Source organism: Scyliorhinus canicula, chromosome 12 (assembly GCF_902713615.1).
Source record: "Scyliorhinus canicula chromosome 12, sScyCan1.1, whole genome shotgun sequence".
NCBI classification, from domain to species: Eukaryota; Metazoa; Chordata; class Chondrichthyes; order Carcharhiniformes; family Scyliorhinidae; genus Scyliorhinus; species Scyliorhinus canicula.
Window position 1 is genome coordinate 21,054,209 of NC_052157.1, and position 14,494 is coordinate 21,068,702.

General features: G+C 47.4%; 1 protein-coding gene across 1 annotated transcript; it reads right to left on the reverse strand.

Moving 5' to 3' along the window:
• Positions 1–1,805: 1,805 nt before the first annotated feature.
• Positions 1,806–14,229, reverse strand: rasl12 (RAS-like, family 12). The gene is made up of 5 exons (XM_038813283.1): positions 13,691–14,229; positions 11,788–11,844; positions 8,158–8,231; positions 3,885–4,075; positions 1,806–2,786 (listed from the first exon to the last, which is right to left on the reverse strand). The coding sequence occupies exons 1-5, from the start codon at positions 13,827–13,829 to the stop codon at positions 2,396–2,398; spliced, it is 852 nt and encodes a 283-aa protein (XP_038669211.1). The 5' UTR covers positions 13,830–14,229; the 3' UTR covers positions 1,806–2,395.
• Between the last annotated feature and the right edge of the window lie 265 nt (positions 14,230–14,494).

Here is a 14,494-nt window from a genome sequence, read left to right on the forward strand (position 1 = left end):
CGCCCGATGATTTCAAATGGAAACTGGATGCGCGCAAGTGAAATGAACTTGCCAGGCTTCAGCGGGAATGAGAACTGATTGAATTGCTCTACAGAGAGCCGGCATGGACTTGATGGACCAAATGGCCCGCTTTTTTGATTGTAATGACACAATTGACTATTTGGGATCTCTGTACATTGGTTGTGGGCATTTCCTCACATGGGCTACTATGTTTGACAAAGAATTGTGCACAGTTAAGAGGCTACAAGGGCAATAAAATGTGTGGGAGAAAAAGAAAAATTGGAACATTACTTTGGATATTTATTAATCCAACATTATTCACAAGTACTAAGTCACAAAATTAGCTTCCGATTCGGAATCTTGCAATCCAATGAACAATCAGAGATAAATTTTGAAAGATCATAGGCGGGAATCTCAGGTCCACCAGCCGCGTTTTCCTGGCCAGCGGGATTCTCTGTTCCTGCTACCTGCCAATGGGATTTCCCATTCTGGCCACGCCATGCAGTCGGGAAACCCACGGGTGTGGGTTTGCTGCCGGCGCAACGGAGAAGCCCACCGGCGGAGAATCTAGCCCAGTGCTTTTCTCCCCTACAAATAAGAAGCTTATATATTCCAATATGCTGGAAATAAAACCAGAAATGACGCCATTTGCCTGATAGGTAACAGATAGCTGGGGTTTTGCAGCAAGTGATGTAACCGTAATGCGAACACGTTTTTGTATTTCGTCAAAACATTCAAGGTCCTGGGCCAAGTGCTGGCAAATGGGGTTAGGTAGGCAGGTCAGGTGTTTTTCAAGCATTGGTGCAGATTCGATGGGCTGAAGGGCCTCTTCTGCGCTGTATTATCCTGTGATTTTAATATTTATTTATTGGTTCATTTTCAATGGTTGCCTGGCCGTGAATATCAGGGATTTTTAAAATTTTATTTAGATCTTCAGTCAACAATTACTCACAGGCCATAATTGACAACTTTACTCAACATCCGAACATACTTTTTAAGTCCAAACATAGTTCAGTACATCCCAGTGCAGCAGTCTGAACATTTCAATCCTTCACACTGGCCATCCCCATCATCTTGGAGTGAGATGGTTAATTCAGGTCAACGTATGGACTCTTTAGTCATGTTAGAATCCCATACCCAAATGGAAAATTTGCAAATGCCCAAATACACTTTGTATGGCAACAAGTGATAATAATAATGATAATAATGATGATAAATGATAATCTTTATTATTGTCACAAGTAGACTTACATTAACACTGCAATGAAGTTACTGTGAAAATCCCCTAGTCGCCATACTCCGGCACCTGTTCGGGTACACAGAGAGAGAATTCAGAATGTCCAATCCACCTAACACCATGTCTTTCGTGACTTGTGGGAGGAAACTGGAGCACCCGGAGGAAACCCACGCAGACACAGGGGGAACGTGCAGACTCCGCACAGACAGTGACCCATCTGGAATCAAACCTGGGACCCTGGTGTTGTGAAGCAACAGTGCTAACCACTGTGCCACCATGCTGCCCATTATTTAATTATAATCTTTATTGTCACAAGTAGACTTACATTAACACTCTAATGAAGTTACTGTGAAAAGCCCCTAGTCGCCACATTCCGGCATCTGTTTGGGTACACGGAGGCACTGTGCTACCATGCCACCCATATCAGTGCAGGTGGCAGGAAAGGTGAGAAGAGAGAAAGGACGATGATCACCTTAGCTAACCTGGTTTCGACTCAGAAGGACAGTGCCCATTCTCAAGGACTAATGTGTCAATCTATCATTTGCAAAAGAAATTTCATAACCAGATAAAAGATTGCAGAAAGCATTCTGTGTGCAAGTTTATTGAGTCTCTGTGCATTCCTCTTCCTTATAAAATATGCAAAACCTTATGTAATCTAATGAACACTTCTTAAAATTGAAACGTAAACACTCCGTCCAATGTTAGCTCTTGAAAAATGTTCATTCTTTTTAACCTCCGAAATGTGCTGCAATCAACGTTTGACTCCCCATTATCATCTTAAACATATTGAGGAATATGTCTTCACGTGATGACAGCCTTCAGGTTACTGGAACAGATACATTTCCTTTTTTGGCTTCATTCCTGTAGCAGACACTGCAACAAATAAATATCCTTTCCTAAAAGAGGCTTCAGCCAGCAATTGACAACGGTCACACTGCTACACCTGGCGGTCCATTTGTCCAATCCCAAATCCAAAGTTTCACGAAAGATCAGACTAATACCAGATGAAGTCCTTTGATGTTCAGTTAGTTAGGTTGATAATGATCAAGTATTGCGATAGTCTTAGTTCCATAGTCGCTAGCCAGAAGAGAATTTTTAACCTAACTTGATAGAAGAAAGTTACGCGGAGCTTTGGCATTCAATGCAATGATTACTATTTTAAAATATTTTAAATCCTTTAAGTAAGGTTAGTGTGGGAGTTCTCCGCTTGCTTTGTGCCCTTGCTGACTTCACAGTGACTAGTTTAGCTGACGTGATGGTGGGAATTTCCTTGTAGGTGGCAGTGGACAGACGTTGCGTTCCAAATATAGGCGGGTGGTGTTTAACAGCGTGGGCAAAGGCAGGTGGGTGGGCAATGCCCAACACGGGTTTGTCCTCGGAAATGAAGAGAGGCCTGACAGGAAGATGACGTTCAGTCTCGCGCCTCACCTCCCGAATCAGTTCGTGGAACACATTCTGCACAGACTCAAAATCCAAACTAGCAGACACTTCATAAAATGAACAGTTATATTTGGATGCCAGTGACAGTCCATCAGACTTGCTTACCTGTCTGAAAACAGAAAATAGATTGTTTCCAAAATATGTTAATATGCATAATTAATAAGTGGCAAATATCTAAAATACTTTGAGATGTACAGTGGTTAGCACTGCTGCCTCACAGCACCAGGGACTTGGGTTCAATTCCAGCCTTGTGTGACTGTGTGGAGTTTGCACGTTCTCCCCGTGTCCGCATGCATTTCCTCCGGGCGCTCCGGTTTACTCCCACAGTCCAAAGATGTGCAGGTCAGCTGGAGTTACAGGGATAAGGCAGGGGAATGTGCCTAGGTAGGGTGCCCTTTCAGAGGGTCAGTGCAGGCTTGATGGGCCAAATGGCCACCTTCTGCACTGTAAGGATTCTATAGTTCTATGATAGAGTTGTCTGAATTACAGATCTTGGAATGAAACAAATTTGCATTCTAATATTACTTGCAAGGACACAAACGTGCTTTAATAATTTCAAATAAACATGCTAGAGAAGGTGAAGACACAAACCAACATTTATTTCTTTTTGCCATCTGAAAAAAAATACACCAAAGGTTGCCTCATAGTAGATAACGAGTAACGAGCATTTTGAATTCAAGTATATATTTCATGCTGAATGGGGCATCAGTTCTATCCAAGTTTGCAACATAAATAAGGAATACGCTTCAAATTAATTTAAAGAGTGGAACTCTTGTCAGAGCTGTTTGAAAAAGCATCATTAAAAAAATACTGCCCTATAAAATGGGGGAATATAGGGGTGCACCTGTAGCATCCCGGATTATTGGTCTCTATTGCTGTCTCACTGTAGGCTACACTTTTCTTTGCAGAGCAGGGTTGTGCTGCCTGCAACAGAGATAGCTGGTTACAGTGGCACGGGGGAGATGAAAGTAATGTGGGTGAACCGAATTAAATTACAGATCAGCCATGCTCCAACTGAATGGCGGTACAGACTTGAGAGGCTGAATAGATTACTCTCGTTCCAATAGTCCTTTTTAACTCGAGGAAATTCACAAGCACAAATCTCTTTTAGTGCAGGAGATTATGTACAGACTGAGTGGCAATTGAACCACTAAGCCCTTCAAATTCCTACAGACCTAAGTCATTCACTGTCATATGGTATTCTTACCTGTATCGCTCCATGTCCAATTTATTGCCCAGCAAAATTATTGGAAAATCATGTGGCAGTCCTTTAGCATGAGTAGAAATTGCATTTAGATAATGGAGGCACCCTTCAAAGCTCTTCCGATTATCGATACTGTAGACGACAATGAATGCATTTGCCCAGGTCAGATAACGTTCAGAGTTCGCTGGTTTGTCCTAGTTTTCAAAATAAAAATTATTGTTCACCGTTATGAAGTCATAGGCACATTGCTAAATTAGGGAGTTATCTGAAAAATGCTTTTAAGAGCAAACACACACACACACAGGCACACGCACCTGAGCAAAGTATAAGCACTGATATAATACACATCATACATATTTACAGGCAGCACAATACAATCTGGCAAGCAAATATTGAACACCATGGAATACTGTAACTTTATCTTGCTATTTAAATAAGATATACTGTGGAATCAAAGTTATTGGCTGGTCACTGGGTCGGTTAAAACATAATAAAAAACAGAAATACGTTTTACGTGAATGCGACTTACAAATTTTGCAGGGAATCTGCTCAGAAGCTATGATCATTCCGCAGCTGATACACATCTCATTAACAATGGGGGTCAAAATGGGCACAGGGGCAAAGAAATCTAGGAGCACGGATACATAAATCACTGCACAGTAACAACATAGGCTGATAAGGCCATAAAGACTCTCCTCCAGGGTACCTGATAACAGATTGGTGGGATAAACGACATGCATGCTTCATTAAAAGTTCTTGTTTAGTTCAGTATCTCATTCTTCATGGTCTCACCTCTGCTCGTATCAGACAGTCGTCCCCCCCACACCCACCCACCCCCCCCCCCCAAATTTGTATTTATTGTTTATTTATCTCGAGTTCAGTTTCGCGTTCCACAGTTAGTGGAAACAACACCTTTTATTATTCCTTAACAAACTATTTTACTATCTTTAGAGATGCAAATATTCTCATGTTCAGCAAAAGTACAGGTGTAGAATTTCACTGATTGCTATGTGCAATAATATTTGTGGAGATCTGTTATTTTTGACAAAACCGCATTTGAAAGAATTACCATTTTACTACAATTAAAGCATAAGAAAATATTACCGATTGTACTCACAATGTTCTTTGATTTAGAAAAAAAAGCATTTAGGTTTAATTACACCTATTCTATCCTACATTCATTCACTGTTGAGACTGATTGGCCAGTGAGAAAACTTTAGAATCATAAAATCCCCATAATGCTGAAGCAGGCCATTTGGCCCATCGAGTCTGAATCGACCTCTTCGAATGAGCAGTCTGCCCATGTCCACTCCCCATCCAATCCCCATAACCCGACCTGCACATTCCTGGGCACTAAAGGGTAATTTAGCATGGCCAATCCACCTAACCTGCACCGCTTTGCACTGTGGGAGGAAGTCAGAGCATCCGAGGGAAACCCACACAGACACGCAAACTCTACAGACAGTGACCCGAGGCTGGAATTGAACCTCTGTCACCATGCCGTCCGCACCGTGCCGTCCACAAAATATATTGTTCTCCCTGTCACAAGGCTTGTGAGTTTAATTTTAAAATTGAAATGTCTTCCATAACAGGGTAAAAATGTGATAGCTAAAAATAGAAAGCCAACAAGGCAGGAAACCATAACACATGGAGCATAATGCAGATTCAATAAGAAACTTAAAATGTATTTAAGCAAAATGCTGCAGATGCTGGAATCTGAAACAAGGACAGAGGATGCTGGAGAAACTCAGCAGGCCTGGCAGCATCTGTAAGGAGAGAAAGCAGAGTCAATGTTTCGAGTCCTTTTGGCTCTTCATCAGAACTATGTAGCTGTGAGAGATTGCAAACAAATGTAGCAATTTTAAGAACAAAAGACAGATGGCCTGGTGTGGGAGTGGGAATGGCGGGGTTTGCATTGATTCATCGAATTCATCGAATTTACAGTGCAGGAGGCGGCCATTTGGCCCATCGAGTCTACACCGACCCCTGAAAGAGCACTCCCACTTAAGCCCACGCCTCCACCCTATCCCCGTAACCACGTAACCCAGTAACCCCATACAACTTTTTTGGACACCAAGGGAAATTTATCATGGCCAATGCAACTTATCTGCATGTCTTTGGACTGTGGAAGGAAACGAGCACCCGGAGGAAATCCACGCAGACACAAGGAGAAAGTACAGACTCCGCACAGACAGTGACCCAAGCCGGGAATCGAACCTGGGACCCCGGAGCTGTGAAGCAACTGAGCTAACCACTGCTACCGTGCTGCCCTATACATTGAGGCAATACATGCATGAAATATTTTTTTTAAAGGGTTTAAGGTGGAAGAGAAAGGTCACAATCTAAAGTTGCTGAACTCAACGTTGAGTCCCGAAGTTAAATTTTTAAAAAAAATTTAGAGTACCCAATTCATTTTTTCCAATTAAGGGGCAATTTAGCATGGCCAATCCACCTAGCCTGCACATTTTTGGGTTGTGGGGGCGAAACTCGCGCAAACACGGGGAGAATATGCAAACTCCACACGGACAGTGACCCAGAGTTGGGATCGAACCTGGGACCTTGGCTCCGTGAGGCAGCAGGGCTAACCCACTGCGCCGTGTTGCCCTAGTCCCGAAGTTAAAATTAATACTTTCCTTTAGTCTCACCAGGGTTATTAACGTTCCCACAGTCATTTATCAGTTAAAAATGTGTAGTGCAAAAGGCATTTGCGTAATATGTATACGATTACCAATAACTGAGGTTTATAACAAAACCCTTTAACTTAAATGCACATCTGTGCCATATTTATTTTTGCAATCTTTGTTAAACGGTATCTTAATTGACAAGAGCTTATAGTTTATTTGTTTTGAAAAAGAAAACGGAACTGGAAGGGATACAGCTTCTCAAACATATAATAGCTGATGAAGAATATAGACAAAATGCAACTGTACATTCGTCCTATAAAGTAGAGGAAAACATTACCTCGTCTGTTTACTGTTACTGAACAGCCAACTCTTAGAAAAGTGTCACTCTATTTACCTTGGTATTTTAAAACTCTATTAGCATTGGTCTTAGAAAGGGCAGCACGGTGGCGCAGAGGGTTCCAGGTTCTTTCCCGCCTCTGGGTCACTGTCCGTGTGGAGTTTGCACATTCTCCCCGTGTTTGCGTGGGTTTTGCCCTCACAACCCAAAGATCCGCAGGCTAGGTAAATTGGCCATGCTAAATTGCCCCTTAATTGGAAAAAAATGAATTGGGTACTCTAAATTAAAAAAAAACATTGGGCGAGATTCTCCGCACTCCCGACGGTGCGGAGAATAGCGTGGCTCGTAAAATTTTACGGCCACGCTGTTCCGACGCCCTCCCGCTATTCTCCCCCCCCCCCCCCCCCACGCCCGACTCCCGATACGAATCGCTGCCGCCGTTTTTTTACGACCGGCAGCGATTCTCAGCTGATCGATGGGCCGAGTTCCCAGCCCTTTACGGCTGTTTTTACGAACGGCAAACACACCTGGTCTGGCCGTTCGTAAAAACGGCCGTAAACTCTCGATTTTTAAAACCATAGCACCGATTGGTGCCATGGGCCCGCGATCGGTGGGCACCGATCGCGGGCAGCGGGCCCGATGCCCGCGCACTCTTTGTCCTTCCGCCGCCCCGCAGTATCCATTCGCGGGGCGGCTGAGGGGCATCCTGGCCCGCGCATGCGCAGGTTTCGCGCAAATGCGCGATGACGTCATCCGCGTATGCGCGGGTTGGAGTCTTCCAATCCGCGCATGCGCGGCTGACGTCATATGACGCGTCAGCCGGCGCTAACTCTGGCAAGCGAGCTTAACGAAATTCGTTAAGCCCGCGATGCCGGAGTTTACGGCGTCGGGATGCTAGCCCCGACCGGGGACCAGAATCGGTTCCCGGTCGGGAAGGGGGGGGCTGGCGTCAAACCCGCCCGGATTTGACGCCAGCCTTACGATTTCTCCCCATATGGGAGAATCTCGCCCATTGGTTTTAGACATGTCTTGTGTAATGTATTTGGTCAGAAAGGGCAGAAGTGTAGCCTTGTAGCCAAGTTACTAAGTTTTATATTAAATAGCTCAGCAAAAACTAGGTATTTAAAAGTCCAATGGTTCACTCATTAACTGTCTACTCGAGCACCATTTATTATTAACTCTGTAGATGCCTAGAAATGAAAGATTTAGGTTATTTGAATCAGTATAAAATTTTGCTTTAGTGGTCTGGATATTTTGTTATTGCAGCTACCGGATCCAGCATTTACCCTCCTTGCACTGCGTAAGCCTTCGTTACCTGATCGGCTGTGTCCATTATTTTTAAGAGGACTGACTGGTGATCTACAGTTTCTTCAGTGGTGTAGGTATCCTCTGGAACAGAATAATATTGTCAGCAACGAACAGTCCTTCAAATCACCAATATCAAGCAAAACACATCGGGAACTTCGAAAACAGAATAGCAATTATGCGAATAGCATATAATCCATCCCTCTAGTCTTCATTTTAATCTAGATTGCAAAAGTCTTTGTTGAGGAATGCTGACAAGTTAACAATTTATCTTAGTGATAACTTTGAGAAATGATAGACTTCTAATGAACACCTGGGTAATTTCCTGCATCATCCCTATCACCGACCAACTCTTTTCACACACTCAAAAGAAAATAAATATTTAATACACAAATACACAGGGAAGGGCGGCATGGGGTACAGTGGTTAGCACTGCTGCCTCACGGCGCTGAGGACCCAGGTACAATCCCGGCCCCGGGTCACTGTCCGTGTGGAGTTTGCACATTTTCCCCGTGTCTGCTTGGGTTTCACCCCCACAGCCCAAAGATGCGCAGGGTAGGTGGATTGGCCATGCTAAATTACCTCTTAGTTGTAAAAAAAAATGATTGGGTACTCCAAATATATTCTTCAAACCAAATAGGGGAGAACTCCAAATGGATGCTTGTGAGTTGAATCACTGCTGTAATTTTGCAGTAATGGATAAGAGTGTCAAAATTAGATAGACTAATAATGTATTATTAAAAACCTCAAAAGAAAGTGTTGGCATTACCAGCTACTCCTGGTATAGCATCGAAGCAGTTCTGTAACTCACTGGCAGAGATAAGGTGAACTATAAGCCATTGCAAAATACGCGGCCACTTCCTTTTGTAAAACGTCCGATAGATTATCGGCTGTAATCAGTTTAGTTGTGGTATTTTTGTACACTGAATATTCTGAAGTACTGAAGTGTTTGTGTTTCAAAACCCCTGCTTTGCAACAGTGTCCAAGACAATTGCCATTTTAAATTTGTCAGAACATTTAAATAGAATCGACAGCATAGATACAGTCGGCCCGACTGATCGGTCTTGGTGTTCAGACTCCACACCAGCTTCTCTCACTACGATTACCTCCTCTCATTGTACCCACGATTCCCCTTCTCCTTATGTATCAAGCCTCATCTTAAAAGGTATCAGTACTCTCTGCTTCAACCAATCCATGTGGCAGCAAGTTCCACATTCTCGTCACCTATCCTGGTGAATCAGGTGGTTAATAAATGTTTGTTATCGAATTAATTACTGATGACTTTTTATAAATACCATTATATGAATTAAGAGCAGGAAAAGGCCACTCAGCCCATCGAGCCTGCTCCACCATTCATTAAGATCATGGATGATCTGAGTGTAACCTCAACCCCACATTCTTGTCCACCCTCACCTTTCACGCCCTTGAGTATCAAGTATCTATCTAACTCCGCCTTGAAATTATTCAAAGATTCTGCTTCCACTGCCTTGTGAGGAACAGAGTTGCAGAAACCACGACCCTCAGAGAAAAAAATCCCCTCATCTGTCTTAAATGATTTAAAAATAAGGGGTTTATTTTTAAATAGTGACCCCTGGTTTTAGATTCTCCCACAAGAGGAAACATCCTCTCCACATCTACCCTGTCAATATCCCTCAAGATCATCAATAAATAAACTGGCAAAGACCCTCAATAGATTTGGAGTGAAATTACTATCTTTGTTGCTATATTCATCCCATGGCAACTTTCCCATGCCATCCCAGTGCTTTCATCCTCTATGACTCCTGTTCCAACCTCCATTCCACCCCCTCTTCCTACGCTATCCCAATTCCATCTTTCCTGTCCTGCCCCATCCACAGAATCCCTAGATTGTGGAAGGAGGCCATTCGGCCCAGCGGGTCTCACTGACCAGAGCACCCCACCTATGCCCACTCCCCCACCCTTTCCCGTAACCATGATCATCAGCATTGCCCATGGCCAATCCACCTAACCTGCACAACTTTGGACTGTGGGAGGAAACCCACGCAGACATGGGGAGAACTTGCAAACTCCACACACAGTCACAGTCATATTATCACTGGCATAGAATGTCTCAAAGAGGTTTATAGTCACAATAATCGAGATTGGGTGAGGGCATAACACGTGACAGGACAGTTAAACTGCATGGAACCACAGCTTGAATCACGTCGCGGAAATGCCCCCCGTACCCTTTCATACTGCACAGAGGGGTTTCTTGTATGGACTGCTGCTGCTCACCCTTTACTTCCTTGCCCTTGCCCGGACACACCTTGGCATGCCTTGCTGCCATCTGGCGGCAGAGGACCCTCGATGAAGAAGTCCTCCACCTTAACGTCGGGGACCTGAGGTGGAGGGTGTCGCATGCAGAAGTATCACACAACTGTAGGATGCACCGGTTCACGGACTCCCAAGATACCTGCCCTTTTTTGTGGCCTTGTAGAGTCCATGGGCCATGTTTATGTGAGCCGTGACAGACTGCACTCCCCGTTTCATTATTTAAAAAACATTTTGTTGCAGGTTTGTTTGCACTTCGGCCCCACTCTCCTGATCTACAGGCACATGGGGTGGAGGGGCGGGAGGACGGCCTTCTCGTGAACCTGCTCCTGGGCCTGGCAAAGCTCGCCACCAACAGGTTCAGGCAGTTTGCGATCAAGGGGTTGTCCGGCCTGGCTGGCTGCCTGCCCCTCTTCTGCGGCTACCTTCAAGGCCGGGTGTCCCTGGAGAGGGGAGTATGAGGCATCCACGGGCACCATAGAGACCTTCCAGGTACTGGGTTGCTTATTAACCCGGTTAATATCATTTTGACTTAATGTCTTAAAGTTTCCTTTGTGATTCATATTTTGTTCATGGCAGTTTCCATTTGGGACTGTCCCTTTAATTTGTCCCTCAGTTAATTTGATCTTGTTTCCCTGGATCTTCAAGTTCCATAAAATAGTTTTGACTCCAGCGTACAGAATATCTCCTTTAACCAATCCTCAAGTGTTCTAATGGGGATTCTGGTCGTCCCAAACCGACCCACATAGGCCGGCAGAGAATGACCGGGGGGGGGGGGGTACTCAGTGTCACGGAAGTAACTGGCTTCCACCCCAGGCGGACTTCAAGAGGTGGGTTGAAATTAAAATAGGAACAGATTGGGGCGGCATGTTGGCGCAGTGGTTAGCACTGCTGCCTCACGGCGCCGAGGTCTCAGATTCGATCCCGGCTCTGGGTCACTGTCCGTGTGGAGTTTGCACATTCTCCCCGTGTCTGCGTGGGTCTCACCCCCACAACCGAAAGATGTGCAGCGTAGGTGGATTGGCCATGTCTTTTTGTTAAGATAATTTATACAAAGCCAAACGGTACAAACACTAATTTTGCGTTGGAGAAACAGGGTGCCCTCCCCTCAGTACCAACGTTCGGGGGGAAAAGGTACGAGAGGAGATGTGATTCCGTGACAGGTTAGCATTGTTGGCCAATACGGGGATTGAACCCGCGACCTTGGCATTATTAGCACCCCGCTCTAACCATCTGCCACTTAATTGGAAAAAAAATAATTGGGTACTCTAAATTTATATTTTAAAAAATAGGTACAGATTGAAAAGTTGGACATTGGGGGTAGGGTGAAAAAGAAATCTATGGCACTTACCCAGGTAAGGGTCGTATTCGCTTATGAATCTTTTAGTGAGAAATTTCACAGTCAGAGCTAAAGGAAGAAAACATTGGTGTTCAGTCTCATTCGAATGCTTCAAACATAACAAGAATTAGACTAACTAACGGTTGAGAACTTTCAATAATATTCCCTGTAATTCAAAAGTTGCACATTTCAGTGGTGATGTGTAAAATCCCCCTCTCTGAACTTGGTTACCGAACGATGCCCCGGCCCCTCCCAAATTTCTCAGGGAAATGGTCACGTTCACTAATAGCGGCCAAGTGAGATTTTACCCACCTGGATAGCTTGCAGTGGGGATTTTGGGGATAAGGCTGGGCTGGTGAGGGATGAGGGTGGGTTGGGGTGATGACTGGGGAATGAGGGGGGGGGGGGTGCTGGGGATGTGAGGGGGAATGAGGATGTGGGTGGGGGGGATGAGGATGTGGGTGGGGGGATGAGGATGTGGGTGGGGGGGGATGGATGTGGGTGGGGGATGAGGATGTGGGTGGGGGGGAATGAGGATGTGGGTGGGGGGATGAGGATGTGGTGGGGGGGATGAGGATGGGGTGGGGGGGATGAGGATGTGGTGGGGGGGATGAGGATGGGGTGGGGGGGATGAGAATGGGGGTGGGGGGGATGAGGATGGGGGTGGGGAGGAAGGATGTGGGTGGGAGGAAGAGGATGTGGGTGGGGGGGATGAGGTGTGGGTGGGGGGGGATGGGAGGTGTGTGGGGGGGGATGAGGATGGGGTGGGGGATGAGGATGTGGTGGGGGATGAGGATGTGGGTGGGGGATGAGGATGTGGGTGGGGGGGATGAGGATGTGGGTGGGGGGGATGAGGATGTGGGGGGGGGGGATGAGGATGTGGGTGGGGGGGGATGAGGATGGGGGGGGGGGGGGATGAGGATGTGGGTGGGGGGGATGAGGATGTGGGTGTGGGGGATGAGGATGGGTGGGTGTGGGGGACGAGGATGGGTGGGTGTGGGGGACGAGGATGGGTGGGTGTGGGGGACGAGGATGGGTGGGTGTGGGGGACGAGGAGGGGTGGGTGTGGGGGACGAGGATGGGTGGGTGTGGGGGACGAGGATGGGTGGGTGTGGGGGACGAGGATGGGTGGGTGTGGGGGACGAGGATGGGTGGGTGTGGGGGACGAGGATGGGTGGGTGTGGGGGACGAGGATGGGTGGGGTGGGGGACGAGGATGGGTGGGTGTGGGGGACGAGGATGGGTGGGTGTGGGGGACGAGGATGGGTGGGTGTGGGGGACGAGGATGGGTGGGTGTGGGGGACGAGGATGGGTGGGTGTGGGGACGAGGATGGGTGGGTGTGGGGGACGAGGATGGGTGGGTGTGGGGGACGAGGATGGGTGGGTGTGGGGGACGAGGATGGGTGGGTGTGGGGGACGAGGATGGGTGGGTGTGGGGGACGAGGATGGGTGGGTGTGGGGGACGAGGATGGGTGGGTGTGGGGGACGAGGATGGGTGGGTGTGGGGGACGAGGATGGGTGGGTGTGGGGGACGAGGATGGGTGGGTGTGGGGGACGAGGATGGGTGGGTGTGGGGGACGAGGATGGGTGGGTGTGGGGGACGAGGATGGGTGGGTGTGGGGGACGAGGATGGGTGGGTGTGGGGGATGAGGATGGGTGGGGGTTTGGGATGAGGATGGGGTTGGGTTGGGGGATGAGGATGGGTGGGTGTGGGGGATGAGGATGGGTGGGTGTGGGGGATGAGGATGGGTGGGTGTGGGGGATGAGGATGGGTGGGTGTGGGGGATGAGGATGGGTGGGTGTGGGGGATGAGGATGGGTGGGTGTGGGGGATGAGGATGGGTGGGGGTTGGGTTGGGGGATGAGGATGGGTGGGTGTGGGGGATGAGGATGGGGTTGGGCTGGGGGAGTACTTACCCGATTTGCCGGAGCCGGGGCAGCCGAGCACTCCGATGTTGCACTCCGGGGTGGCCGCCTGGACAGCCCGCTCCCGCTCCGAGGCGGCGGTCAGAGCGGCGACACCCCCGCCCCGCACTTTACCGAACATCGAGGACATAATCTCCGGTTTATTTCCCCGAGCGAGTGGCTCTAACACATCGCAACCTCCAGCCGAATCCCCGCACTCCTCACACCCAACACCCGGGAGGAGACAAGAGTGACGCCCCCCGCAGTCGATCTGCGGGGAGGGGAGGGTCGTTACCGCGGGTTACGGAGGCGGTGGTGGGATGGGTTCAAGTTTTGCCAGGAGTCTTCGAACCGCAGCCACATTCCTTGTAAGGAAGTGGCCACTTTCTCCTTTCTGTGAACATGTGCAGAACAAAGAGAATTTAATCAGCAGCTGCTCTGTAAATGGAGGCTTTCCACATCAAAGTGAGCCGCCCCCAGCCCGCCTTCAACACATTAAACCAGCAGCAGAAGCAACACGCTCAGCCCTTGAGATGTGGTGACTGCCTCACTCCCTCAAATCTTTCTGAACAATTACCTCCGAACAATTTGCAGTGACTTCCTTAAATCAGAAATTCTCCTCCAGCAATGGTCCCCTCCCCATGTCACTCACTGGGCAGGAGAATTCTTGCCACCCCTTCCTTCCAACCAAGAGCTGAGTACCAACACGTTTCTATTGGGATGGGGGTGCTATTGAACTGAGGAGATCTTTCCCATCAGATTTTTTCTCAACAAGCTCTATTTCCATCTCCATAAAAGCAAAATGCTGCAGATGCT

Coding starts and splice junctions, on each gene's coding strand:
- rasl12 (XM_038813283.1), bottom strand. CDS start 13,829: ATGTCCTCGATGTTCGGTAAAGTGCGGGGCGGGGGTGTCGCCGCTCTG. Junction 11,845..13,690: donor CCCCGGCTCCGGCAAATCGG/GTAAGTACTCCC, acceptor TTCTTCCTTTAG/CTCTGACTGTGAAATTTCTC. Junction 8,232..11,787: donor CGAATACGACCCTTACCTGG/GTAAGTGCCATA, acceptor ATTCTGTTCCAG/AGGATACCTACACCACTGAA.